The sequence below is a fragment of the Peromyscus leucopus genome, chromosome 20 (genome assembly GCF_004664715.2).
Source record: "Peromyscus leucopus breed LL Stock chromosome 20, UCI_PerLeu_2.1, whole genome shotgun sequence".
NCBI lineage: Eukaryota > Metazoa > Chordata > Mammalia > Rodentia > Cricetidae > Peromyscus > Peromyscus leucopus.
Window position 1 is genome coordinate 1,319,782 of NC_051080.1, and position 27,276 is coordinate 1,347,057.

The 27,276-nt window shown below is 41.4% G+C and overlaps 1 protein-coding gene across 6 annotated transcripts in view; it reads left to right on the forward strand.

Moving 5' to 3' along the window:
- Nucleotides 1–27,276, forward strand: part of LOC114696617 (cyclic AMP-dependent transcription factor ATF-7) — a 102,962-nt gene that overhangs the window by 47,789 nt on the left and 27,897 nt on the right. For all 6 annotated transcript variants that reach the window (XM_028874434.2, XM_028874436.2, XM_037197322.1 and 3 more), the window contains exon 3: nt 26,098–26,194. In XM_028874434.2, the coding sequence (XP_028730267.1) occupies nt 26,098–26,194 (97 nt within the window). The remainder of the gene's footprint in view (nt 1–26,097; nt 26,195–27,276) is intronic.

Genomic DNA, 27,276 nt, shown 5'->3' on the forward strand with positions numbered 1-27,276 from the left:
TGTATTTGTTTGTATCTTTTTTATTTTGTAAGTTAGCATGCAAAGTAATATTTTACTATCTAATTTTCACATGTAATTTTTCTTTGTTGATCCTCCTCCCTATCTCTTTCCCCCATCCCTGTACCCTTCCCTTACAGTCTTTTTATACCCAGTAGTCTGCTTTAATGTTCTATTGCCTTTCTCCTTTTCCTCAAAATCTTTCTTCTGTTTTGTGGTCCCTTTTCTAGTTTCATGACATGTACCCACACTCATATCTACATATATACATACAAATATACAAATTAAAAGTTAGGATCTGTATATGAGAGAGAACATACAGTATTTGTCTTCTCAAGTCTAGGTTACCTCAATATATTAGTTGCTTGTCTTGTTGTTGTGGTGGATACCTTAACAAAAGCAATTTAAGGAAGAAAGAATTTATTTTGGAGTATAGTTCTAGAGTCTGTCACAGCAGGAGTGAGTCATGGAGACAGGTGTCTGGTCACATTGTATCCACAGTCTGGAAACAGAGCTGATCAGTACTATTGCTCAGCTGACTTTCTCTTTTTATTTGGTCCAGGATCTCAGCCCATGAACTAGTACCAACCATATTTAGAGTGGATCATTCCATTTCAATTTACCTAATCTAGAAAATCCCTTACAAACATGGCCTAAGATTTTTTTCCTATGATGATTCAAAGCCTTAGCAAATTGATAATATCAAACATCATACTTACTTAATAAAATAATTTCCAGATTAGTCTACTTTCGTGCAAACTTCATTTTTCTTTATGACAATAAAATCCCATTGTCTATATGTACTGTATTTTCACTATCTGTTCATTGGTTGATGGTCACCTAGGCTGACCACTGATTCCATTTCCTGGCTATGCTGAATAGAACAGCAATAAACAAGGATTTTTTCATTGGGGCTGGAGAGATGGGTCAGTGGTAAACAGCATTGGCTGCTCTTCCAGAGGACCCAGGGTTCTCAGTACTCACATTGCATCTCTCAGTCACCTGAAGGATCCAACATCTTTTGGTCTCCACAGCATACATGTGATGCACATATATACATGTAAGCAAAACACCAATATACACATAAAATCTAAAATAATACATTTTTAAAAATGGGGCCTGGAGAGATGGCTCAGAGGTTAAGAGCACAGGCTGTCCTTCCAGAGGTCCTGAGTTCATTTCCCAGCAACCACATGGTGGCTCACAGCCATCTATAATGAGACCTGGTGCCCTCTTCTGGTGTGCAGGCATACAAATGCAGGCAGAGCAGTGTATACATAATAAATGAATATTTAAAAAAAAAAAAAAAAAGCAGAAAATGAGCCTGTGCAGGTGTCTTTGTGGTAGGACCTGGAACCCTCAGGGAGTGGTATGGCAAGATCACACATTAGGGCTATGATGGTAGTTTTCAGTGTCGGCCAGACACAGTAGAATCACTTGGGCAGGAGTCTCAGCTGGCCTGTGGCATGTCTGTAGGTATTGTCTTGGTTGCCTTTATGATGCAGGACCCAGCCTGAGAGCAGACAGCACCATTCCTAGGTCCTGGGCCCTGAACTGTATAAGAGCAGAGAGACTTAGCTGAGCACTAAACCTGCCTGCTCTTGTTTTTCTCTGCTTTTGACTCTAGATGGGATGTGAGTGTCTGGTTTAGGCGCCAGCTGCTGTGCTTTCCCACATTGATGGGCTATAACCCAAAGGTGTAAGCAAAAATCAACCCCTTATCCCCTAAATTAATTTTTGTCAGGATATTTTATCACAGCGGCAAACATGCAGGCAAAACAGTGTATACATAATAAATCTTTAAAAAAAAAAAGCGGAAAATGAGCCTGCTATCTTTAAACAAAGCAAAACCATAGGATACCACCATACCGATCTCCATAGTGCCTGGATCAGTTTACACTCCTCATCAGTGAAGAATGTTCTTCCCTTCCCACACTGGTCATTTCTTTGGTCTTTTTTTTCCCCTTCTAATTTGCAGTCCAGTATTTTTATTTAAAGATGTATTTATTTATTATGCATACAGTATTCTGTCTTCATGTATCCCTGCCCACCAGAAGAGGGCACCAGATCTCATTACAGATGGTTGTGAGCCACCATGTGGTTGCTGGGAACTGAACTCAGGACCTCTGGGAGAGCAGCCAGTGCTCTTAACACCTGAGCCATCTCTCCAGCCCCAGGATTTTATTTTTATTTTTTTCAATTGAGCTTCATACTGACCTCAGATTTGCTACACAGCTGAGACTGACCTTGAACTTCATTGTAGGCCTGTACTACTGCAGATATCTAAGCATTTCTTTTTGATTCTTTTCTCTTTTTAATTATTAATTTTTTTTTGTTAAAGATCTTAGTAAGTTGGTTGTTTTGGGTTTGTTGTTGTTGTTATTTTTGTAATTGTATGTGTGTGATGTCTGTGAATGTGGGCACTCATGTCATAGCATGTGTGTGGAAGTCAGAGAAGAGCTTTCAAGAGTCAGTCTCTCCTTTAACTGTGGTTTCTGAGAACTGAACTTAGGCTCCTCAGGCTTAGACAGCAAATGCCTTGTCCCCCTGGGCTGTCTGATCGACCCAGTCATGGTTTAAAGTGTCTGTTTGTTGCTTTGTGACTCTATTGCAGGGTAGACATAGGGCTACAAGACGGTTTAGTGGGTAAAGGCACTCACCACCAAGCCTAAAACTGAGTTTGTTTCCTGGAACCACATAATAAGAGAGAACCCCACAAGTTGTTCTGTGACCTCCACATGGAGGCCATGATTTGCTCACACACACACACACACACACACACACACACACACACACACACACATACACGTAAATAATTTTTAAATAATTTAGTTATTTATATTTTATTTGCATTGGTGTTTTGCCTACATGTATGTCTGTGTGAGGGTGTCAGATCTTGGAGTAACAGATAGTTGTTAGCTGCCATGTCGGTGCTGGGAATTGAACCCAGGTTCTCAGGAAGAACAGTTAGTGCTCTTAACCATTGAGCCATCTCTTCAACCAGAAGTAAATAATTTTTAAAGCAAAAAGTAGATCTAATGTTTTAGATAAAAGGAGCTGTAACAAAACATGCCTTTAGTAATACAGTGAGGGCTGGGCAGTGGTGGCACAAGCCTTTAATCCCAGCACTTGGGAGGCAGAGGCAGGTGGATCTGTGAGCTTGAGGCCAGCCTGGTCTACAGAGTGAGATCCAGGACAGGCACTAAAACTACAAAGAGAAACCCTGTCCTGTAGCTAGAGTTTTCCTGCCTTGCCCACAGTCAGTACAAATCTTTGTCACCCGCCAGTCCCACAGCCACTCAGACCCAACCAAGTAAACACAGAGGCTTATATTGCTTACAAACTCTATGGCCGTAGCAGGCTTCTTGCTAACTGTTCTTACAGCTTAAATTAATCCATTTCCATAAATCTATACCTTGCCACGTGGATCATGGCTTACCGGCATCTTCACATGCTTCTTGTCATGGTGGCGGCTGGCAGTGACTCCTTCCGCCTTCCTGTTCTTTCTTTTCTCCTCTCTGTTAGTCCCACCTATACTTCCTTCCTAGCCACTGGCCAATCAGTGTTTTATTTATTGACCAATCAGAGCAATTTGACATACAGACCATCCCACAGCACTGTCCCAAACAACAAACAAAAATATACATTGATTTGTGGGTGGGGTGTTCTGCAGCACTATGATTAGATCTCAGTCTTTGGGTGAACCCAGACCCCCGGGATGTTAATGTTACTAATACTCAGTTTTGTTTTGTTTTGCCACTTTAGATGGGACAGGATGGACTAGAAAGGGATGAAGTGGAGTATTACCCTTCTTCCAAGAGACAGTTCAGCCAAGCCTGATGACTTGTGTTCAGTTCTTGAGGACCCCATGCCAAAAGAAAAGAATAAACCCTCACAAATTGTCCTTAACACCCACATGCACAATATTGCATATACAATAAGTAAATAAATATAATTTAAAAATTAAGTGTATCGGGCTGGAGAGATGGCTTAGCCATTAAGGGCACTTGCTGCTCTAGAGGATCCTAATTTCATTCTCAGGACCCCTGTGGCAACTTATAACCACTTGTAACACTAGTTCCAGGGTATCTGATGTCCCTAATCTGGCCCCTCAGGACACCGGACATCTATGTGGTGCTCATACATACTGCACAAAACACTTATATAGATAAAATATGAATAGTAAGTCTTTCATTAAATAAAATGAAGACATATAGACTACTACTTTCCCCTCATTCAGCCTGACAGAAGCTGGGCATCATTCTCTGGTGCTCACTGAAAGGGCCTATTAGAGCTCCCTCCTGTTCCTGGGTCCTCCTGGAATTGCTGGTTCATACTGAGCCCCAAGCTTCATCAGCTACAGCTCAGGTTTTCCTACCCTAGCAGTGATTCATGGGCTTTCAGCCGATGGGTTTCTGATATTTAGCTGGTAGGTTTTAGTTTGTGTTTTTCTGTGTTTGCCAGCCTTGCGGGGACAGGGGATAACAGTTTGCCTTATGATTCTACTTCTCGGATAGACCTAAGAATTGTTGAGTTTTCACTTGTTCAGCTTTTTACTTGTTAGGATCGAATGATGATCTGAACTCCTTAGATGTTGGATCACAATCCAGAAATTTCAATCCTTTTGGTTTGTGAATGGAAGAAATACAGTTTAGACCTAGCATAATAGCACATGCCTGTGATCCCAGATGCTGGAAGACTGAATCAGCAGGATCACTGGATTTTACCGTTTCTAGAGCAGCTTGGGCAACATAACAAGACTTCCTATCAAAAAGAAAGTAAGTCAGAGCTGGTGATATAGCTCAGTTGTTAGAATGCTTACCTAATATGCATGAAGTCCTGGGTTCATTCCCGAACACTACATAAACTGGGTGTGATTTTGCACGCTTATAATCACAGCACTCAGGGAGGTGGAGGCAGGAAGACCCCAGAAGTTCAAGAGCACCCTCATTGTAGATGTAATTAATGTGAGGTCCTCTTAGAGTAGAGTGGGCCTCAAATCCAGTATGATCTGTATCTGTGTGAAAGAGAAAATTGGACACAGATGCAGTCAGGGAGAAGAACACCGTGGGAAGGTTGGGTTTATGCTGTCACAGCTAAGGCATGTCAGTCACATTGCCAGCAAACCGCCAGAAACCCAGCAAGAGAAGCTTGAGAGGTATTCTTGACATCCTTAAACATTTTTCTAAATTACATTTATATGTGTATGGGTTTGTGCACATGAGTACAGTGAGTGCCCTCAGAGGCCAGCAGGTGGCGTGGGATCCTCTGGAGCTGGAGTTATAAGGTGGTTGTGAGCCAAACAACTTAAGTGCTGGGAACTGAACTCAAGTTCTCTATAAGAGCTGAAGAACTCTTTTTTTTTTTTTTTTGTGGTTTTCCGAGACAGGGTTTCTCTGTGTAGCTTTGCACCTTTCCTGGAACTCACTTGGTAGCCCAGGCTGGCCTCGAACTCACAGAGATCCACCTGGCTCTGCCTCCCGAGTGCTGGGTTTAAAGGTGTGCGCCACCACCGCCCGGCGAAGAACTCTTAACCACTGAGCCTCCCTTTGGAAGGGAGCAACCAACTGGGTATGGTGGCACATGCCTATAATCCAGGACTTGGGGGACTGAAGCAATAGGATTACTATAAATTGAAGTAAGCCTGGGTTACTTCAGAACAGAACAAACAAAACCAGAAAGGAGCAACCTGTTTAATACACTTTAATTTCAGACTTCTAGCCTCTAGAACCGTGATATAATAAAACTGTTGTTTAAACCACCCATGTCACGATACTTTGGGAGGGTAACTCCAACAAACAAACAGGAGCTTTTATCAGCCTACCAAGATACAGGTGAAATCTGCAATTTGCTATATTGTTACCCAGAAGCAATGGCTAGGAATTCCAAACCCCTTAATTTGGATTCTCAACAGTGTGTTTAATGACATTAGCACCTATTCTTTCCTCTTCTTTCTTCCCCTAGCAGAGGAGGTTCTGATAGTATAATGTAGAGGTTAATAGGATGCAGTTAGCACTTCCTGGTTTGTCCTCTACATAACTGAAACAACTCATTACTTTAGACCAGAGCCAAAACTTGAATATGGGGACACTGGAGAGATAGCTCAGTGATTAAGAGCACTGAGTTCTCTGGGTTCGATTCCTAGCACCCACATGGCAGCTAATGAGTATCTGTAACTCTGGTTCCAAAGGATCCAGTGCCTTCTTCTGACCTCCCTGGGCATCAGACATGCATGTGGTGGATGAATATACATGCAGACAAAACATCCATGCACATAAAGCAAAAGTGATTAAGTATCCAAAAGAATCTTTCATTCAGTATGGGATACACAAAGCCCAATGCAGTCTTTTAGATATCTCTAAACTTGAGGAAACCTGGGTATAGACTACTTCTTGAAACTGACTCATAAATAAATTTTCTCTCTTGTTTTTTTAGACAAAATCTCCTGCAGCCCAGGCTGGCCTTAAATTTACTATATAGCCAAGGATAACCTTAAACTTCTAATCATCTTGCCTCTACTCTGAGTGTTGTGATTACAGGGATGGCCACCATATTTGGTTTCATGTAGTGCTAAAGTTTGAGTATCTACAATGTGCCAGGCACTATGGTAGGCAGTAAAGTTAGAAAGGTGTATAAAATATCAACCTATTTACTATCTCAGAATAGTCAGACCCATAATGTAATTACATCATAATATAATAAATGTAGTACTATATTTGCAAGTCCTGGGAGGTCTGGCAGATATCAGGGAAGACTTCATGGACAAAATGATACTTTTGAAAGATAAATAGACCGGGCGGTGGTGGCGCACGCCTTTAATCCCAGTGCTTGGGAGGCAGAGCCAGGCGGCTCTCTGTGAGTTTGAGGCCAGCCTGGTCTACAGAGTGAGTTCCAGGAAAGGCACAAAACTACACAGAGAAATCCTGTCTCGAAAAAACAAAAAAAAAAAGAAAGAAAGAAAAGAAAAAGAAAGATAAATAAAAAATTTGATCCTGGTGTGACAGCAATAGCCTTTAATTCCAGCACTCAGAAAGCAAGGGAGACAGATCTCTTTGAGTTTAAGGCCAGCCTCGTCTACATTAGAGTGTGTCAGGCTAGTCAAGAGTTAATGTCAAAACAACAGGAAAGAAGAATTCTCTGTTGCGGACTGAAAAGATGGTTCAGTGAGCACTGGCTGCTCTTCCAGAGGACCCAGGTTTGACTCCCAGCACCCACATGGCAGCTCACAACTGCTTAACTCCAGTTCCAGGGGATCCAGTGCCCTCTTCTGGCTTTCACCAGCACCTGGCACTCAAGCAGTGTACAGATGTGTATACAAGCAAAACACTCATACATATATAAAACAAAATAAAAATAATTTTAAAAAGAAGTTTGAAGCTGGGGGTTGGTGGTGGTGGCAGTGGCGGCGGCACGCGCCTTTAGCCCCAGCACTTGGGAGGCAGAGGCAGGCGGATCTCTGAGTTCAAGGCTAGCCTGGTCTACATAGAGAGTTTTAGGGTAGCCAGAGCTATACAGTGAGACCCTGTCTCAAAAAATGAATGAATGAATGAATGAATGAATGAATGAAGCCAAATTTTTAAAAATTAAAAAAATCTTCCTGGGTTAAACACAAAAAATAATGAGATGAATATGTCAGTAAATCAAAGTAACATTTTTTCTCCGTGTAATTAAAGTGGCAAAGGAGAATTATACCACCATACTTGTGGTTTATTTGAAAACCTGCTGAACTATTTGAGCATCTTTTTCTTTAGCTTTAAAGACAAACAAACAAACAAAAACTAGGCCTGCAACCTCTTCTGTGGTTACCGAATCTCTGGGCACTTAAACTCTGAGCTATCCGTCTGTCTGTCTGACAGTCTCTTGTAGCTTACTTGGCCTCAGACTCCTTAAGTATCTGATGATGAACTTTAGCTTTTTTTTTTTTTTTTTTAAATCCTTTGGGCTGGACAGATGGCTCAGAAGTAAGAGCACTGGCTGCTCCTCTAGGACCAGAGTCCCGTCCGTGCTCAGCACCCATATGTTGACTCACAACCGTTTGTGACCCAGTGGCCTCCACTGGCAGGAAACACAAACGGTGCACAGACACACATAAAAATAAAAACGTTTAAAGTTTAAAATTTGACAGTGTCATACATTTTATATATAATACATTTTATATTTATACACGCCCTATTTCTTTTACTTCCTACTCCCTCTGAACCCCTTCTTCTCAGCAAGTGCCCCCTCTTTCTGTGTTTGCTTTTGAATAACCCCCTGAGTCTAATTAAGGTGCTTGCATGAGTGTGAAATTATTTACTTGAGCATGGCCAATTTCCCAGTGGCCCCTGAAGAAAAATGACCCCTCCTCCTCCAGCAGGCATTACCTGGCAGGAACTACATAGCTAGGGCCTCATGAGCTCCTCTCTCATCCACGCTGGAATGTTGAGGAACTCACACTTGTACAGGTAACCGCAACTGCTATGAGTTCATGAGAACAGTGGATATGTCCTATCCAGGAGACATTTCCAGTGCTCCTTCCCTTTCTCTGGCTCTTATATCCTTTCTTCCCTGTCTTCTTTGACGTGCCCTGAGTGTGTGTGTGTGTGTGTGTGTGTGTGTGTGTGTGTGTGTGTGTGTGTGTGTGTTTTATAAATATCCCATTTAGGGCTGACTACCCAGCAGTCACTTATTCTTAGCACATTGACCAGTTATGAGTCTGCATTAACTGCTGCATACTACAGACAGAAGCTTCTCTGATGAAGGTTGAGAGCAGCATTAATCTAAGGGTACAAACATAAATATTTATAAAACAATGTGCTCTTATGTCCATTTAACAAAACAAGAAGTACGCTACCCCCAGGACTTAAGACTCCCCAGATTTGTCCAGGTTTACAGTACCAAACATAAATTCTCCTTTGTAGAATAAACCTCAAATCCAATCAGAAATGACTGGTTATCCCCATAGCAGTCACACCACTGCTAAAGCAGTGGCACATCTTCTTAATAGCTCATAGGCCTCTCAATTTTCTGCTCCTCTTTCCTCCATCTTCCCGAGTCCTAGGACTACAGAAATAAACCACCCATCACACCTGTTGATGTGGTGCTGGAGATTGAATTCAGAACTTTACATGATAGGTACACATTCTATCAATTAAAAAAATTTAAAATTTAAAATTTAAAAAAATTGCTGCATTTGGGACTGAGAGACTGATTTTGTGGGTAGAGGGAGTTAGGGTCTTTGTAAACTTGAGAAAGCCATCTGAAGACTGGCTTTAGAGAAAAAGATCTTTGTCTTAGTTACATTCCTATTGCTGTGATAAAACACCATGATCAAGGCAGCTTATAAAAGAAAGCGTTTATTGGGCTTATAGTTTCAGAGGATTAATTCCTAATGGTGGAATGAAGACATGGCCGCAGAAACAGCTGAGTGCCCACACCTTGATCTCATAGGCAGGAGGCAGAGAGAGTACAGAAGTGGAGTGGCACTGATGTGGGCCCCAGGGACCCCTCCTAATCCTTCCCAAACAGTTCCATCAGTGGGGCCATATATTCAAACATAGGAGCCTGTGGGGGGCATTCACATTCAGACCACCACAATCTTTCTCTCCTTTTCCTAGTTTCTTATTTATTTGTTTGTTTATTTTAGTTAATTAGTTGTATGAACACTCAAAGATCAGGCAGTTCTGGTTATTATCGGCTTTCTACGGACTTTGTTCTCTGCTCAGCATATTGCAAGCGCCTGCATTTTGAAGAAGTGTTTACATATTGTTTCTCCATAGTGCGGCTAAGCACGGTGTACTAGATTTTCCAAGCTTTAATTTTAAAATAGCACTTTATCTCTGTCCTATCTGTCCATTTGTGAGGTACAGGGATTGTAACACACACTATGTGACAAAAAGTAAAATATTTGATGGGCCTTCCAAGAACTGTGGACTTTATAACATCCTAATAAAAATTTGGGATTAAATAAGATTGAAAATAGTTTGAATAATGTCAGTAAGAACTTTTATAGTACTCTGACTAATTTGATTTTAAAAAAAAGGGGGTTTCTTTGGTTTGTTAAAAACTAAAGTTATCCTTTTAGGGGCTCTAATAGTATCCCAACTAAATGGCTGCATCTGGAAAGTAGAGCACTAAAAGGTCTATCATAAGGCATAACTGTGCAGAATGCAATTAACCATGTAGCTGACACAGGACCAGGCCCTACTGAATTACTTCAGGGATTTCTCCACTGTTAGGAACTGGTTCTTTAAAAGTTCCTTTAAAGTTGGTTGAGCATCTAATTTATCTCTACGTATAACTGCTACCATCTAAGAATAGATAATAACAGCGGGGCGGTGGTGGCGCACACCTTTAATCCCAGCACTCCGGAGGCAGAGGCAGGCGGATCTCTGTGAGTTCGAGGCCAGCCTGGACTACCAAGTGAGTTCCAGGAAAAGGCGCAAAGCTACGCAGAGAAACCCTGTCTCGAAAAACCAAAAAAAAAAAGAATAGATAATAAATAAATAAATCTCTTTTAAAAGACAATAGATATGGATCTGTCTTTATTAATTCTTAAGTGTAATTCCCAAGAAGGCTCTGTAGCTTAATAAAGAACAAAAAAGACACAGCCGGATGCTGTAGTTAATGCTTGTAATCCTAGCCCTTAGGAAACTGACTCAGGAGGAATTTCAAGTTCAAGGCCAGCCTAGGCTACATAGTTCTAGGATTAGGAAGAGAGAAGAGAAGAAAACCAAATTAAGGGAGAGGAATGGCCAAGAATAAGAAAAGATGGGATTCTAATTTAAAACTCCATCTTTAGTGTAGAGTGATCTGTAACAGCCTCAGTTTTAAGAGCAACATCGTTAGCTCTCTCTCTCTCTCTTTCTTTCTCTCTCTCTCTTTCTCTCTCTCTCTCTCCACCATTTTGTATTTTGTTCTTCCCCAAAGTCTAAGCAGTTTATAGTCATTGTTTCCAAAGAACCTTGGGGTCATAAGTGATGATGAGATGGTGTCTTCGGTGTGTTATATAGATGTGAAAATGTAATTTCCATTAGTATAAAGTTGATACTCATGAAGATGTAAAATAATATACTTTCTGGCACATCTCATTCCAAGTTCTTTAAATAGAAAATGAAGAAGACTCTATACATCCTGAGAATTACTTTGTATTGGTTAGGGATTATTTTTACCTGTAAGTACTTAACAATAGCTTAAAATTGTGTGAGTATTTATAACACAATAAATCCAGAAATAGGAGTGTGAGCACCTAAGCAAGTATCAAGAGTTCCCTTCTTTCCCCTCTGATGAATCATTTCTAACATTCACTTGTTAACACTCGTGCTTATTGCTTCACTGTCAGAGAATGGGAAAGTGTGGTCTCAGGACTGCCTGTTTATGAGGGAGACAAAGTCTTGCCCAGAAATACTATCTTCTATCCCACCCCCACTGAAGCTCTGTGTGGGAGACTGGGAAAGTGAGTATCTAGCTTTTCAACCTTTACAGAAGAGGCAAACAAGAACGAAAGGTCCAGCAGAAGGGGTCAAGACACCAATTATATTTTTCTCAAAGCTGTTGTCTCACTCTGCCATAGCCCCAAGCAGTCCAGTTATGCAAAGCATAACTTAGCTTAGGTCTTACTGAAAAATATAACGTTATTAAAAGGAGAATGCAGAGCCGGGCGTGGTAGCACACACCTTTAATCCTAGTACATAGAGAAACCTTATCTTTAAAAAAAAAAAAAAAAAAAAAAAGCACCAACAATAACAACCACAAAAAACCTGCCCTCAATCTCCAAAGCAAAGGTTCTCCTCCTTCTTACTGTCATGTAACCTTCCACCCACAGACAAGTGCATTCACCATCGGGACAGCTTAGTGGGGCTGCTCTCTCTAGTTTTTTCTCCTCCGTTTCTCTGGTGCCATTTTCTCTTTGGGTATTTTGGGAAGGAGTTTCCTGTCCTTATTTTTTCTCTATAAATTACCTGCTTACAAAGCCACATATGAGCAGCTGCTGCTGTGGTTGTATTTATTTTTTGAACAGTCCTGTCCTTTGAAATGATTCATTCAAAAGCCATGAAGCATTCAGAGCAGGATGTGTGACTCACTTTGCAAATAGCAGCATCTTGAAGGAGAAAGCAGGCACCTCAGAGTGGCTGAGGTGAAAATGAAAGCCGTTCTGGCTTCGAGGTGTCTGTGTGTGTATTCAGACCCTTCCCTCTCTTCCTCTCCATACTGCACACGCTGTCAGTGTGCACTGGGAAGAGAAGCACTTCAGCAAGAGTGAGAAGCCCTGTCAGAACCAGGCTCTAAAAGAGAGCAGTGTGCTTTCTGCTGCTTGCTCAGTGCTTGTTCTCCAGTTTCTCAGGGTCTCCAAAGCTTTTCTTACCACTTTCTTTTACCAAATATGCCCATGTGCAGATACTATAATAAAATAATAAAACAGAGCTGTTCTATCCATTAGTACCACCAAACCTAGAAACTTGAGAGAAAAAGGTAGTTAGATTTTAGTACAAGTGTAAACTCAATTCATTGCATTATTTCTTGATGGTTTATGTATTCAGGACTCATTTCCTAATTACTAAAGAGCTGTGATTGTCTTCTCCCTTCCGTCTACTTTTCCAAAACTAGGCAGAATGTAGACCTGGTGTCCATCTATTCAAGAGTTAGAGGGCCGGGCGGTGGTGGCACATGCCTTTAATCATAGCCCTCAGGAGACACAGCATGAGGATCACTGCAAGTTCAAAGCTGTTCTAGTCTGCATGGCAAATTCCATCCAGGGCTACAAACAAGACAAAAATCTTAAGACTATTCATTGAACTTATCTCTTACAGTTCCTACCATCTTTGTTCTTCAGGCCATTTCACACTCTGCTTCATTCACTGAGTTTTCCTAAGAGAGAGAATTCAGATTCTCCTATTACAAGATAGGGGACTAGGAATCTTACTAAAAATGCACAAGGTTTTTAACCAAAAATGTGCCATGGAAAATTATTAATTATATTTATTTATTTGGGGGTGTGTGCATGGAGGTCAGAGGACAACTTTCAGGAGTCAGTTATCTGCTTCTACTATGTGGATCTGGAGATCAAACTCAGATTGTCAGGTTTAATGGCAAGCACTTTTACTGACAGAGCCATCTTGTAGTCCTGAAAATTGTTACTAAGGGACATCCAAGGAGCTAAAGAGTTGGCTTAGAGGGTAAAAGTGCTTTTGCTCAAGCCTGAGGTATTCACACAGAAGGAGGGTGTGGTTGCACAGGCCTTGAACCCAGTGCTGGAGGGATAGGAACAGGAGGAGCCCAGGATGTCACTGTCCAGCCATTCTACTTGAAACGGCAGGCGTCAGGTTTATGGAGAGCTCTTTTCTCAAACAGGGGTGGAGAGTGATAGAGAAAGATACCTGAAGTTAGCCTCTGACTTCCACAAAGAAGTGAGTGAGTGCACCTGTGTACACACAAAACAAATAAATAGATAAATAAAGTAAGAAATAAAATGTGACAGGACTGGAAAAATGGCTCAGCACTTAGCTGTTATCCTAGAAGACCAGAGTTAAGTTCCTATAATCTATAGTCACCTGTAACTAACTCCAGCTTCAAGAAATCCAGTGCTTTCTTCTGAACATACATACACACCCTTTTTTTTTCCCCAAGAAAAGAAAACAGTCAGAGCTGGGCTGGCATTAATTAACCCTTAATCCCAACACTTGGGAGACAGAGGCAGGCAAATCTCTATAGGTTCAAGGCCAGCCTGATATATAGAGCAAGTTCCAGGACAGCCAGGGCTGTGTAGAGAGACCCTGTCTCAAAACAAACAAGCAGAAACCAGCCAAAGCTGTTTAGGCGGTGTAAGCTTGTAGTCCCAGCACTCTGGAAGCTGAGGAGGAAGATTGCTACTAGTTCAAGGCCAGCCTTGGCTACCTAGTTCAAGACCAGCCTGATCTAAAGAATAAGACCCTGTCTTAAAAAAAAGAAGGGGAGGTGGGGGGGGGGAAGAACCAGGTATAGTGGCAGCACACACCTGCAGTTCCAGGATTCAGAATGCTAAGACAAAGTTCAAAGCCAGCCTGAACTACATAGTCCTTGTTTCAAAAGAAGAAAAGAGAAAGACAAAAAAGGAAGAAACAGTTTCCTTGTCTATTCTGTGTCTACTGTCAGTTTTAAGATTGGCCTCATGACAGTGTGTCTTGACTTTGCATTTTATGCCCAATCCTTTTTTTTTTTTTTTTTTTTCAAGACTCGTTTTCTCTGTGTAACAGCCCTGACTGTCCTAGAACTTGCTTTGGAGACCATGCTGGCCTTGAACTCAGTGAGATCTACCTGCCTCTGCCTCCCAAGTGCTGGATTAAAGGCGTGCACCACCACTGTCCAGCTGCCTATCACTTTTTAACAATAGTCTTGTTTAAAATTAAAATTTATATATTTTATTTTAAGTGCATGAATGTTTTGCTGACATGTACATGCCTGCAGAGTTAAGAGAAATTATGGATGGATAGGATCCAATATGTGGATACTAGGAACTAAAACTGGGTCCTCTACAAGAGCAACAAGTATCCTTAAAACTTAAAAAAGTATCCTTAAACTAAGGAAAAAAAAAAAACTTCTCCTTTGCTTTTTATTTTTTAAAATCCATTAGAAAGGGAAAAAAAATCAAAAGCAGCCAAAACTGTTTTGACTTTGTGTTATCTCTGTTACTAACAAGGCCATGAATGAGAATCCCATTTAATCTGTTTTCCTAATTACTATCCCTTCTATCCATCTTCCCAGTTTCTCTACCCTAAGTGTTTGAAGATTACAAAATTAATTTGGGAGGTTTTTGCATATACTTTTTTTTCTTCTAAGTTTCATATATATTGGCAGTTTGTTCAGACAAACTAAAAATAGCCTTCTTCTTCTTCTCTTTCTTTACTACTTTGGAATAGAATTTTTTTAATATATTATTTTGTGTGTATGAGTGTTTTGCCTCATGTATGTCTTTGTACCACAAACATTTCTTTCTTTTTTTTCTTTCTTCCTTCCTTCATTTCTTCCTTTCTCTCTTCCTTCCTTTTTTTTTATTTTTTATTTTATTTTGTTTTGTTTTCAAGACAAGGTTTCTCTGTGTAGCTCTGGCTATTCTGGAACTCTCTCTGTAGACCAGGCTGGCCTGGAACACAGAGATCTCCCTGCCTTTGCCTCCTGAGTGCTGGGATCAAAGGCATGCACCACCACAGCCTGGTTAGCCCTAGAATTTTTCAACAGAGACACAAAAGATACCTGAAGCTAGATCATTCTTTGGGATGCTGTCTTGTGCAGTGTACAGTATACAGTATCTATCAACATCCCAGACCTCTATCCTTTAGAGCTAATTGCATCCTGTAAGTTGTGACAAGCAAATATGTCTCCAAACATTACTGTTTTTTTTTTTCTAGGAAGCATAATCAGTTGTTGCTGGTAGAGAAGCACTGTCATAAGCTGCATTTAGAGAAAAAGGATTTAAAAGAAAAGAGTGAAGATTGGCATGTAATTAGAATTCCTATGGTTGGTTGGTTGGTTTTTGTAGTGCTGGGGTTTGAACCCAAGGTCTAGTGTATACAAGGGTTTTCACTGTGCTACCTGGACTAGCATCAAATCCTGGTCTCATGCAGTCATGTAACACAAATTGCTAAATGATCTTATTAATTTAAAAAAAAAAAAAAAAAACGGAGCCAGATATTGGGGTGAAAGCAGAAAGATCAGAGAAGCAGAACAAGCCACAGCCAACATCACCTTGCCAACTCCTCAGCCGATCCTGTTTCCACGAATCCTTAGACTGAAAGCTTCTGAGTCCTCACCTTCTGAGTGTCTCAGTTGAACTGCTGCTTAGTTCCTGTCTCCTCACGCCTTTTTGCTGTGGGATGGTCTGTATGTCAAATTGCTCTGATTGGTCAATAAATAAAACACTGATTGGCCAGTGGCCAGGCAGGAAGTAGGCGGGACAAGGAGAGAGGAGAATTCTGGGAAGTGGAAGGCTGAGTGAGGGAGACACTGCCAGCCACTGCCATGACTAACAGCATGTAAAGATGCCGGCTGTCGTACTGCTGGGGCTCGGTGGCACCCAGAGAGAAGCTCTCCAGCTACAAATGGAGCCCAACGTGGGGCAAGAGTTTCCACCTAAAACCTGAAAAAAAAGATTCTAAAAGGAACTAAAAACAGTTCCTAGTTGTCTCTCTCAAGTTAGCGGCAGGCAGCCTGCGTGTTTGAGCTACTATGGTGGGTTCCTGGCATGTGTGCTCGACCTGCAGTATGGCGGGAATGAGGCCTCTGCAAGTGGCACATTAAACTGCATGGTGGATTTAGCCTTTGCTAGTACAAAACAAAAAAAGAGGTTTCTGAGCTACACGCTGCTTTGATAGAAACATAGACCCACTATTTCTGAGAGTTGATGGCTCCCAGAGCTGGCGGAAAATGTACCACCACCATATTGAAAAGCTGAAGTGGGCAGAGCCAACAGCCATTTCAGTCTTAAAATGATACAGTTTAAAACAATAGGCTCACCGGGTGGTGGCGGCGGTGGCACTCGGGAGGCAGAGGCAGGCGAATCTCTGTGAGTTCGAGGCCAGCCTGGTCTCCAAAGCAAGTTCCAGGAAAGGCGCAAAGCTACACAGAGAAACCCTGTCTGGGGGTGGGGGTGGGGACGGACAATAGGCTCAAGGTAATATAAAAAATAAGCCACGTAAAGATGGCTACCACACAGAAAATCTGGATTATGTTCTCTTTGATATTCGTAACTGAAAAAAAAAACATTTGGTTACAAAAGCTGTTGAGCTATGCCAAAATGTATATTTTAAAGGTACCTTGACTTCAAAATTTGGATATAAGGATATGTTGCTTTAGAAAGGAGGCTCTGCTTTTGTTTCCACAAAAAGCCAGAGGCTATGGATTTGTTCCAGATTAAGATACATCAGGTTTGACCAGCCAAGACCCCCCTGAAAGGTCTTTGATGACACCAAGGCCCAAATGATCTAACATCCAGAATTGTTTCAAGGCAAATGGCTCAGACGATACAGTCTCACGGACTACTCCATAATCCTAAAATTTTCTTTGTGTCCCCATAAGATACAGCGCCCCCTTCCAACAAAAAGTAGTAGGAGAAGCTATGCCCAAATTCCCAAATATACCAAGCTGACTTTAGAGCTGTGTAAAAGTTAAAACCTTCCTCTTTTTTTTTTTTAAAAAAAAAAGGGAAAGTGCTGTGGGATGGTCTGTATGTCAAATTGCTCTGATTGGTCAATAAATAAAACACTAATTGGCCAGTAGCCAGGCAGGAAGTAGGCAGGAGAAGGAGAGAGGAGAATTCTGGGAAGTGGAAGGCTGAGTGAGGGAGACACTGCCAGCCACCGCCATGACAAACAGCATGTAAAGATGCCGGCTGTCGTACTGCTGGGGCTCGGTGGGACCCAGAGAGAAGCTCTCCAACTACATTTTTATACCTTTTTGCTGCCCTCCCACCTTACTTCCTGGGCTTAAAGGTGTGTGTGCTTCCCAAGCAAAGGCATGAGATCTCAAGTGTTGGGATTTAAAGTTGTATGCCACCATGCCTGGCTCGGTGGCCTTGAACTCACAGAGATGCAGATGGATAGGATTATGGGTGTGTGCCATCACTATCTGGCCTCTGTCTAATCTAGTGGCTGGCTCTGTCCTCTGATCCCCAGATAAGTCTTATTTGGGTGCATAGTATATCACCACACAGTCCTCCTACTACAGCCTCCCTGCTAGCTGGGACTACAAGAGAGTGCCATCTTGTCATGGTGTCTTTGGGCATATTATCTACAGCAGAGCTGTCAGAAAGTACAGTGAACTGATGGTGACTCAGCAGTGGAGAGCACATGCTGCTCTTGTAGAGGTCCCTAGTTTGGTTCCCAAGACCCACTTCAGCCAGATGCCAACCACATGTAACTCCAGCTTCTGGCTTCCGCAGGCACCTGCACTCACATACACATACCCACACACAGGCATGCACACATATATGTAGTTAAAAATAGTAAAAATAAATATATATGTATATTGTTTTAAAAAGAAAGAAATGCAAGGCAAACCACAAAAGTGATTCACACATGTAATTTTAAGTGACCTAGTGGCAATGCTAAAAGTAAAATAAACAAGTAAAATTAATTTTAATGTAGTTTTTAACCCATTATATACAAAAGAGTATCATTTCAGGGACTGGAGAGAAGGCTCCATATTAAGACCACTGACTGTTCTTCTAGAGGACCAGGGTTGAATTCCTAGTACCCCCATGGCAGCTCATAACCAGTTACAACCATCTTTAACTCCCATTCTAGAGGATCCAATGCCTTCTGGCCTCCAAGGGCACTCACTTCATGCATATGATACACAGACATACATATATGCAGGCAAAATACCTATACACATAAAATAAGAATAAATATAGTCTTAAAAAATTTAAAAGAGTATAATTTCAACATGTAATTAAGGGGCTATAGAGGTGACTCGGTGTTAAGGGTACATACTGCTCTTGCAAAGGACCTGAATTGAGTTTCCCAGCACCTATGTAGCCAGTATAAAAATCATGGGCTACAGAGTGAGTTCCAGGAAAGACGCCAAAGCTATACAGAGAAACCCTGTCTCAAAAAAAGAAAAAAAAAGCAATACTGTGGTATTACATATTGAATAACAGCACATTTGATTCAGATTAACAACATTGCAGAGCCAGGTGTGATAGCATACACCTGTGATCCCAGCACTCAGGACTCTGAGGCAAAGGGCTTGGGAATTTGAAGCCAGCCTGTGCTACACAGTGAGACACTTTCTAAAAAAAAAAAAATTAGAAATTAAGTCACATTGCAAGTGTTCAGTAACCATGTATTATATTGCATAGTACATATCATGCCTAGGAGATACTTATAGTACATTTATTGAAAATAATTATCCTACAGTCAGAGTGTTTCCTGAGTAGCTATTTACTGAAACCTTAATCAAAGGAACAAAGGAAGACTACTAAGAGTATTAACAATAGGAATAGGGAGTAGATTTTTAAATAATTTCAAAAAAAATCTTCTGGGGAACTTGTCAACTCGTTTTAAATTCAGTGGAATAATCAGCATTTTCATTAATCTCAAATTTTTAATCACTCAATAGTTTTTACTATTCTATTTGAGAAATTGCTTTCGGAAAGATTATTTCCTAAGTATGAAGTTCAGAATTCAATCCCTGGGACAGGGGTGGGCTCTGGTTGACAAACTGATCTAGAAATTTTTTTTCATTGGTGGAGAAAACCCAAGGATTCATGCATTCTAGGCAAATACTCTACCACAAGCTATATCCTGTAGCCTGTGGTCTAAAGAATTGTTAAAGTATAGTAAAAATGGCAATCTTACCAAAAGCAATCTACAGGTTCAATGCAATCCCCATCAAAATCCCAACACAATTCTTCACAGACTTGGAAAGAAAAATACTCAACTTCATATGGAAAAACAAAAGACCCAGGATAGCTAAAAGAATCCTATACGATAAAGCAACCTTTGGAGGCATCACCATCCCTGACCTCAAACTCTACTATAGAGCTATAGTAATAAAAACAGCTTGGTACTGGTATAAAAACCAACATATGGACCAATGGAATTGAATTGAAGACCCTGACATTAATCCATGCACATATGAACACCTGGTTTTTGACACAGGAGCCAAAACTATACAATGGAAAAAAGAAAGTATCTTCAACAAATGGTGCTGGCATAACTGGATCTCAATATGTAAAAGATTACAAATAGATCCATATCTGTCACCATGCACAAAACTCAAGTCCAAGTGGATCAAAGACCTGAACATAAATCCAGTTACACTAAACTTAATAGAAAAGAAAGTAGGAAGCACTCTTGAACGCATTGGCACCGGAGACCATTTCCTAAATAAAACACCAACAGCACAGACCCTGAGCACAACAATTAATAAATGGGACCTCTTGAAACTGAGAAGCTTTTGCAGGGCAAAAGACACAGTCAATAATACAAAAAGACAGCCAACAGAATGGGAAAAGATCTTCGCCAACCCTACATCTGACAGAGGATAGATCTCCACAGTATATAAAGAACTCAAGAAACTAGACATCAAAATACTGAACAGTCCAGTCAAAAAATGGGCTAAAGAGCTAAACAGAGAATTCACAAAACAAGAACTACAAATGGCTGAAAGACATTTAAAGAAATGCTCAACATCCTTAATCATCAGAGAAATGCAAATCAAAACGACTCTGAGATACCACCTTACACCTGTCAGGATGGCTACGATCAAAAACACCAATGACAGTCAACGTTGGAGAGGATGTGGAGCAAAGGGAACACTCCTCCACTGTTGGTGGGAATGTAAACTTGTACCACCACTGTGGAAATCAGTATGGTGGTTTCTCAGAAAATTAGGAATGGAACTACCTCAAGACCCAGCCATCCCACTCTTGGGCATGTACCCAAGGAATGCTGATTCATACCATAAAGATACATGCTCAGCTATGTTCATAACAACACTATTTGTAGAGCCGGGCGGTGGTGGCGCACGCCTTTAATCCCAGCACTCGGGAGGCAGAGCCAGGCGGATCTCTGTGAGTTCGAGGCCAGTCTGGGCTACCAAGTGAGCTCCAGGAAAGGCGCAAAGCTACGCAGAGAAACCCTGTCTCGAAAAAAACAAAACAAAACAAAAAAAAAAACAACACTATTTGTAATAGCCAGAACCTGGAAACAACCTAGATGCCCGTCAACAGAGGAATGGATGAAAAAAATGTGGTACATATACACAATGGAGTACTACTCAGGAGAAAAACAATGAAAGCATGAAATTTGCAGGCAAATGGATGGAACTAGAAAAAAATCATCCTGAGTGAGGTAACCCAAACCCAGAAAAACAGTCATGGTATGTACTCACTCATAGGTGGATTCTAGATATAAAATAAAGTACGATCAGACCACAACCCATAGAACCATGGAGGCTATATATATAGCATGGAGGTCCCTAGGACGACTGTGGCTTATAATAAATTTCAGTTTTACTCAATTATTGGGAAAAAAATAGCCAAATGAATGGAAACACATGAACTATGAACCAAAGGCAGAGGGGCCCCCAGCTGGATCAGGCCCTCTGAATAGGTGAGACAGTTGATTGGCTTGATCAGTTTGGGAGGTAACTAGGCAGTGGGACCAAGTCCTGTGCTCATTGCATGAGTTGGCTGTTTGAAACCTGGAGCTTATGCAGGGACACTTGGCTCAGTCTGGGAGGAAGGGACTGGACCTGCCTGGACTGAGTCTACCAGGTTGATCGCAGTCCTGGGGGGAGGGGAGGATTTGCCCTGGAGGAGGTGGGAATGGGGGGTGGACTGGGGTAAGGGAGGGGGTGGGAGGGGGAGAATAGGGAACCCGTGGCTGAAATGTAGAACTGAATGGTATTGTAAAATAAAATAAATAAAATTTAAAAAAAAAGAATTGTTAAAGTATTAACTTGTAATAAATGAAAGGAAATAGAGCTAGAGAGAAGTTTCAGTGGTTAAGAACACTGGCTGCTCTTGCAGAGGATTTCCATTCCCACCCCCCATGTGGCAGTTCACAGCCATCTCTAACTCCAGTTTCAGAGAAGCCTTCTTCTGACCCCCAGGAGCACCAGAGACACAAGTCTCTCTCTCTCTCTCTCTCTCTCTCTCACACACACACACACACACACACACACACACACACACACACACAGCCAATCACTTACACACATAAAATAGAAACATTTAGACTTTTTGGAAAAGTGAGAGGGCCTGGAGAGATGGCTCAGTGGTTAAGAGCAGTGGCTGCTCTTGCAAAGGATTCAGGTTCAGTTCCCAGAACTCAGATGGCAGTTTACAACCATCTGTAATTTCAGTCCCAGGGCACGTAATGCCATTTTCTGGCCTCTGCAGGCATCACCCATACATATGATGCACAGACATACATGGAGGCAAAATACCCATCTGCATAAAAATTAAGTAATTAGAAATGAGAGAAAATAAAAGAACAGTGGTGGTGGAGACTGGGTCTCACTGTGCAGCCCAGGCTGGCCTGGAACTCGATAAATAAACCAGGCTGGCTTCAGACAGAGATCTGTCCTCCTTTGATTCCCAGGTGCTGGGATTAAAGGCATATACCACTGTGCTCAGCTAAAGAATATTTAAAACAGGGGCTGGAGAGATGGCTGAGAGGTTAAGAGCACCAACTTCTCTTCTAGAGGTCCTGAGTTCAGTTCCCAGCACCCACATGGTGGCTCACAACCATCTGTAATGAGATCTGGCGCCCTCTTCTGTATACATAATAAATAAATAAATAAATAAATAAATAAATAAATAAATAAATAAATAAATAAATAAATATTTTTAAAAAAGAATATTTAAAACAATATCCAGGCCAGGCAGCAGTGGCACACGCCTTTAATCCCAGCACTGGAGAGGCAAAGGTGAGCAGATCTCCATGAGATGGAGACCAGCTGGTCTCATCACAAGTTCCAGAGCAGCCAGAAGTACACAGTAAGAACCTGTCTCAAAAAATAAATAAATAAAATAAAACAATAGCCAGATTGACACTCACTTTCAAGAAGCTTCAGTCAGCTGCTGCTCTTGCCTTTACAATAATTGACAAGAACTGTATCAGAAACAGCAGAAGGTAGGTTAATCACCCGGGTGGTGGTGGCGGTGGCAGCGCATGCCTTTAGTCCCAGCACTGGGAAGCAGAGCCAGGTGAATCTCTGTGAGTTTGAGGCCAGCCTGGTTTACAGAGCGAGATCCAGGACAGGCACCAAAACTACACGGTGAAACTCTGTCTTAAAAAAACAAACAAAAGCCGGGCGGTGGTGGCGCACGCCTTTAATCCCAGCACTCGGGAGGCAGAGGCAGAGGCAGGCGGATCTTTGTGAGTTCGAGGCCAGCCTGGGCTACCAAGTGAGTTTCAGGAAAGGCGCAAAGCTACACAGAGAAACCCTGTCTCGAAAAACAAAAAAAACAAAAAAAAAAAAAGGAAGGTAGGTAATCAGAGTCAACATCAAGCTAGTTCTGCTTCTTAAAATTAACCCCATAGATTCCTTTTCCTGAAGTGTACTATATTTTGTTATGTCTCAGGGTTTTGCTTTGTTGGGTTTTTTTTGTTGTTGTTTTTTTGTTTTTTTTACTCTTTCAGTAGTTTGGTGAAGATGACAAACCGTCCCTCAGAGTATGTAAGTTAAGTGTTTTCATCAGAGCAGTGGGATCCGTCTCTCAGAGTATGTAAGTTAAGTGTTTTCATCAGAGCAGTGGGATCCGTCTCTCAGAGTATGTAAGTTAAGTGTTTTCATCAGAGCAGTGGGATCTGTCTCTCAGAGTATGTAAGTTAAGTGTTTTCATCAGAGCAGTGGGATCTGTTTTGGCTTGCAGTGTCAGAGTTTCCAGTCCTTAGTCAGCTGATCTCTTCACTGTGGTTCTGCAGTGAGGCAGAGAATCATGGCCGAGAAGACATAGTAGAGGGCACCATAGAGTAGAGCTGCTCACCTCAACCGTGGCTGGGAAACAGAAGGATGGAGAAGTGTGTGACATGATAAAAAGTCCAGTAACATGCCTCCTTTCTCCAGTGGTACCTTACTGCTGGAAGTTTCAGCCACTTCTCAGAAATGTCATCAAATTATGAATCTATTAGTGGGTTAATTCACTGATTAAGCCAGAGCCTCTCCCTTCACTGCATTCATGAGCCTGCGGGGGGATACTTCATATCCACACTGTACACAGAAGAATGTTTTGTTTGTTTGCCTCTGCTTTTTTCAAGATGGCGTCTCACTATGTAGACCTGGCTGGCCTTGAACTTGGCAATCCATCTGCCTTTGCCTCTGAAGTGCTGCTACTAAACTCGAATACCACCACACTGAGCTCAGAGTAATGTTTTTAAATCCATAGAATAAAATACTTAGAGGGCTGTATAGCACTGTAAAGTGCTTTTCCTAGCTTACATAAGGCTCCGAGTTTCACCTCCAATCCAAAACACACACACACACACACACACACACACACACACACACACACACACACACACACAAAGGGGTAGGAGAAGCAGGGGAGAGTAAGGGAGAGAACTGAAAATTCTTAACCAAAAACAAAATCTGAAAGAAATTTAAAATATTTCAACTTCTTTGGAGTGGAGAGGAGGAGGATTTCTAATGGAAGAGGTCTTCTTGGTTAAAAGTTACTCCTCCAGGTTCTAGAACATTGTGCAATTTTTTCAAGCAGCATACATGAAATTTCCTTAAGTGCCTCTAAAAATACTTTTTTTTAATTCAGGGTCTCACTATGTATCCCTGGCTGGCCTGGAACTTGCATGTAGACCAGACTGGCCTCCATCTCACAGAGATATATATGCCTTTATTGCCTCCTGAGTGTTATGATCAAAGGTGTGCACTACCACACCCAGCTTATAAAAATACTTTTTAAATGATTATTATAGTATAACATTACTAGTACCTACAAGCCTATTTAATGTTATTCTTCATACCCACCATAAAAGAATGCTGTTTTCTCTATTGCCAACTAGATTTGACTGATTCTCTTTTTCAAATACGTGGCAGGCCCAGATCCTTACAGTGACTTTTTTAACCCAGTTAACAAACTATTCCTCTCCTACCCTATCCCTTAGGGGCAAATCTATAATTGAAAAAGCTGATGCACAGAGCTTCTTTAGGGGACTTTCTATGTCCATTTTGTCCTGGATCTCTTTTACTTGAATCATGCTCCTTAGGCTGATATGCTTTACCTGGAAAAGGATCTTAGTTGTTAATGCTGGATTTAGGTATACACACACACACACACACACACACACACACACACACACACACACAAAATAAAATTTTAAAAAGCTTTAAAATTTGGGTAAAATGAGGAAGCCAAGACCAGTTTGATGTTGTTACCTGACCATATGGGAGCTAGGATGGGACCAACTCCTTTGTGTTTGTTTGTAAAGGGCTATAGGTGTACTGTTTAGTGGTAAGTTATATATCTAATGAAAAAAGTAAAAACAAGAGACTAAGCAGTCACTATTTTTAGAAACAAGACAACTAGAACCATGTTTCAGAGCCTTTCTGCTAAGGGGCTGTGGAAACCTGCAGCGTCCAGGCGGTTTCTGTGGCACGGATGTTCTAATGAAAGAACGGCCAGTGGCCTCAAAGGGACTTTGAATTACTGCTGTTCATCTGTTCCTTTTACCTCTTCCTTTAAAAGAGTAGCAACATAAATTATTGTCCAGTAACCTTGCCTTAGTCATAAACAGGGTAGACTTTGTCTTACCTCTTCATTGTTCTGTCACTGAAACCTAACAAAAATCGGTATAATGTCTCCTTTTCTTTCATCCTGCCTACAGGCTCCTCTCTACCCTTATTTTTTTTTTTTCTTTTTTGCTTGCACTTTTATTTTGTCATTATACAGCCAGCAGCATTGTACTGGCCCCTTTATGGCTTCTGGAGCCCAGGCAGACTGCCTGATGAAGGAAGACAGCATTTGGCCAATGGGGCTGGTGTGTGCCATTATTGCTGGCCATTGGGCCTCTGTCATCTACAGTTCCGTCCTGGCTCATTAAAACTGTGAGCCAAATAGCCGCAAAGGCGCCCGCTGCAGCACTGTGGGGGCCAGGAAGTTAAATGGTTCTCCTAATCCTGCATAATTTATCTCCCTGTTAGTCCCCTCATAAAATACTACAATTCAGCTCCACCACAGAGAGCTTCGTTCTGAAATTTCCTGTTTTTTGTGATGACCACTGAGTTCCCAGTCTTTCTCTTCTTCTCTCTTTATTGTTATTATTAAAATTTTTTTGCCCTTGTTCACAAGTTTACCTTAATGTTTTTTCATACTTAGACTGTACCTTAGCAACAGTCTGTCCACTCTCCTTGTTTGTGCCTGAGGAGAGAAAGCAGTTGATACTGTGATCTCTCTCTCCTCTCTTCCCTGCCTTCAGTGCCATTATTTCTCATCTCTTCTGTCATTCCATTATCTTTCCTCTTTCTGTTGTTTTTCCATTCGCTCTTTCCAGGGACAGTGTCACTGTAACGTGTCTCTGTTTGGTAGGCCCTTTGGAAAGAGCACTGAATGGAGGAGGGGTTGGTTTGTTTTGTTGTTTCCCCCCTTCCTTTTTTCACGTCTCCATTTCTGTTTCATTTCAGAGATTTACAAACGAGGACCACCTGGCAGTTCATAAACACAAGCATGAGATGACCCTGAAATTTGGCCCAGCCCGGACGGACTCAGTCATCATTGCAGGTATTTGCTGCCCTCGAAGTCACATGCTTTGCTGTCACCAAACAGTTCAGATGAATCCCAGGGCCCAGATGGCCTGGGGGCTGCACTCCCTTTCTCCCATACAGATCCCTGGTCCCTACTACACCTTCATTCTATTTTTAATAGTATGCTTGTGTTCTGTGGCTTTCGAGGATAGGTGTTTTGAGATTTTTGTCTTCCCTTCTTTTCAGTCTGTTCTCCCCTTGCCTTCTATTTATGAAGAGTTTGGAAGAGCTACAGACAAAAGACACCATTGACATATCTTCTTACGCACAGTGGAAGAGGTGAACAAAAGAAGGCAAAAAAGCTGCTAGCCTGGCTGGTTGTCTTCCACTGGATATCAGTTTTCCTCTAGCAGGCAGATTATCAGTTCAGAAATCAACTTCCCTTGTGAACTCAGACACCATTGAAGGCACATTTCCAAAACACAAATAAGCCATTTAGTCACAGGGACTTTCCTAAACCAGTTTGGATGACCTGGAACCTCTTTCCAGTTGCAGATATTGTTTGCACCGTACTCAAGGGAGCATTCTTAGCACTTTTCTAAGCCCTGCAGTAGTTCTTTTGTACAGTTTGCAGCCAGATACATGTGCAAAGTACAGTAGGCTTTTTCTTTTGCTGCTATAAGAGCTTCTAGTTTAACCTGTGCCAAACAGATTTTAGCTTAATATTTAATCAGTAGTGTATTTAGTTGATGGTTATTACATCAGTCAATAAACTAGTTAAAGTATTTTAATTACTTACTACTCACAAAAATGTTACCTTAGACATGGAAAAGAAGACAAAAATATGATGAAAAAGACTTGCCCTTTTACATCTCCAACTCCTTATTAATTCAGCACATGTTGAATAGCTATTCATCTGCTATATGAGCTAGTTACTTTTCTAGTAGCTTATAGATTTGTGATTTGTAAGCCCTGGGAAGAGGATATGAGCAGGAACGGTATCAATGATTTTTTTAAAGACAGAGTCTCACTATAAAGCTTTGGCTAGCCTGGAATTCAGTATGTAGATGAGATTAGCCTGGAACTCATAGAGAGCCACTTGCCTCTGCCTTCTTTTTT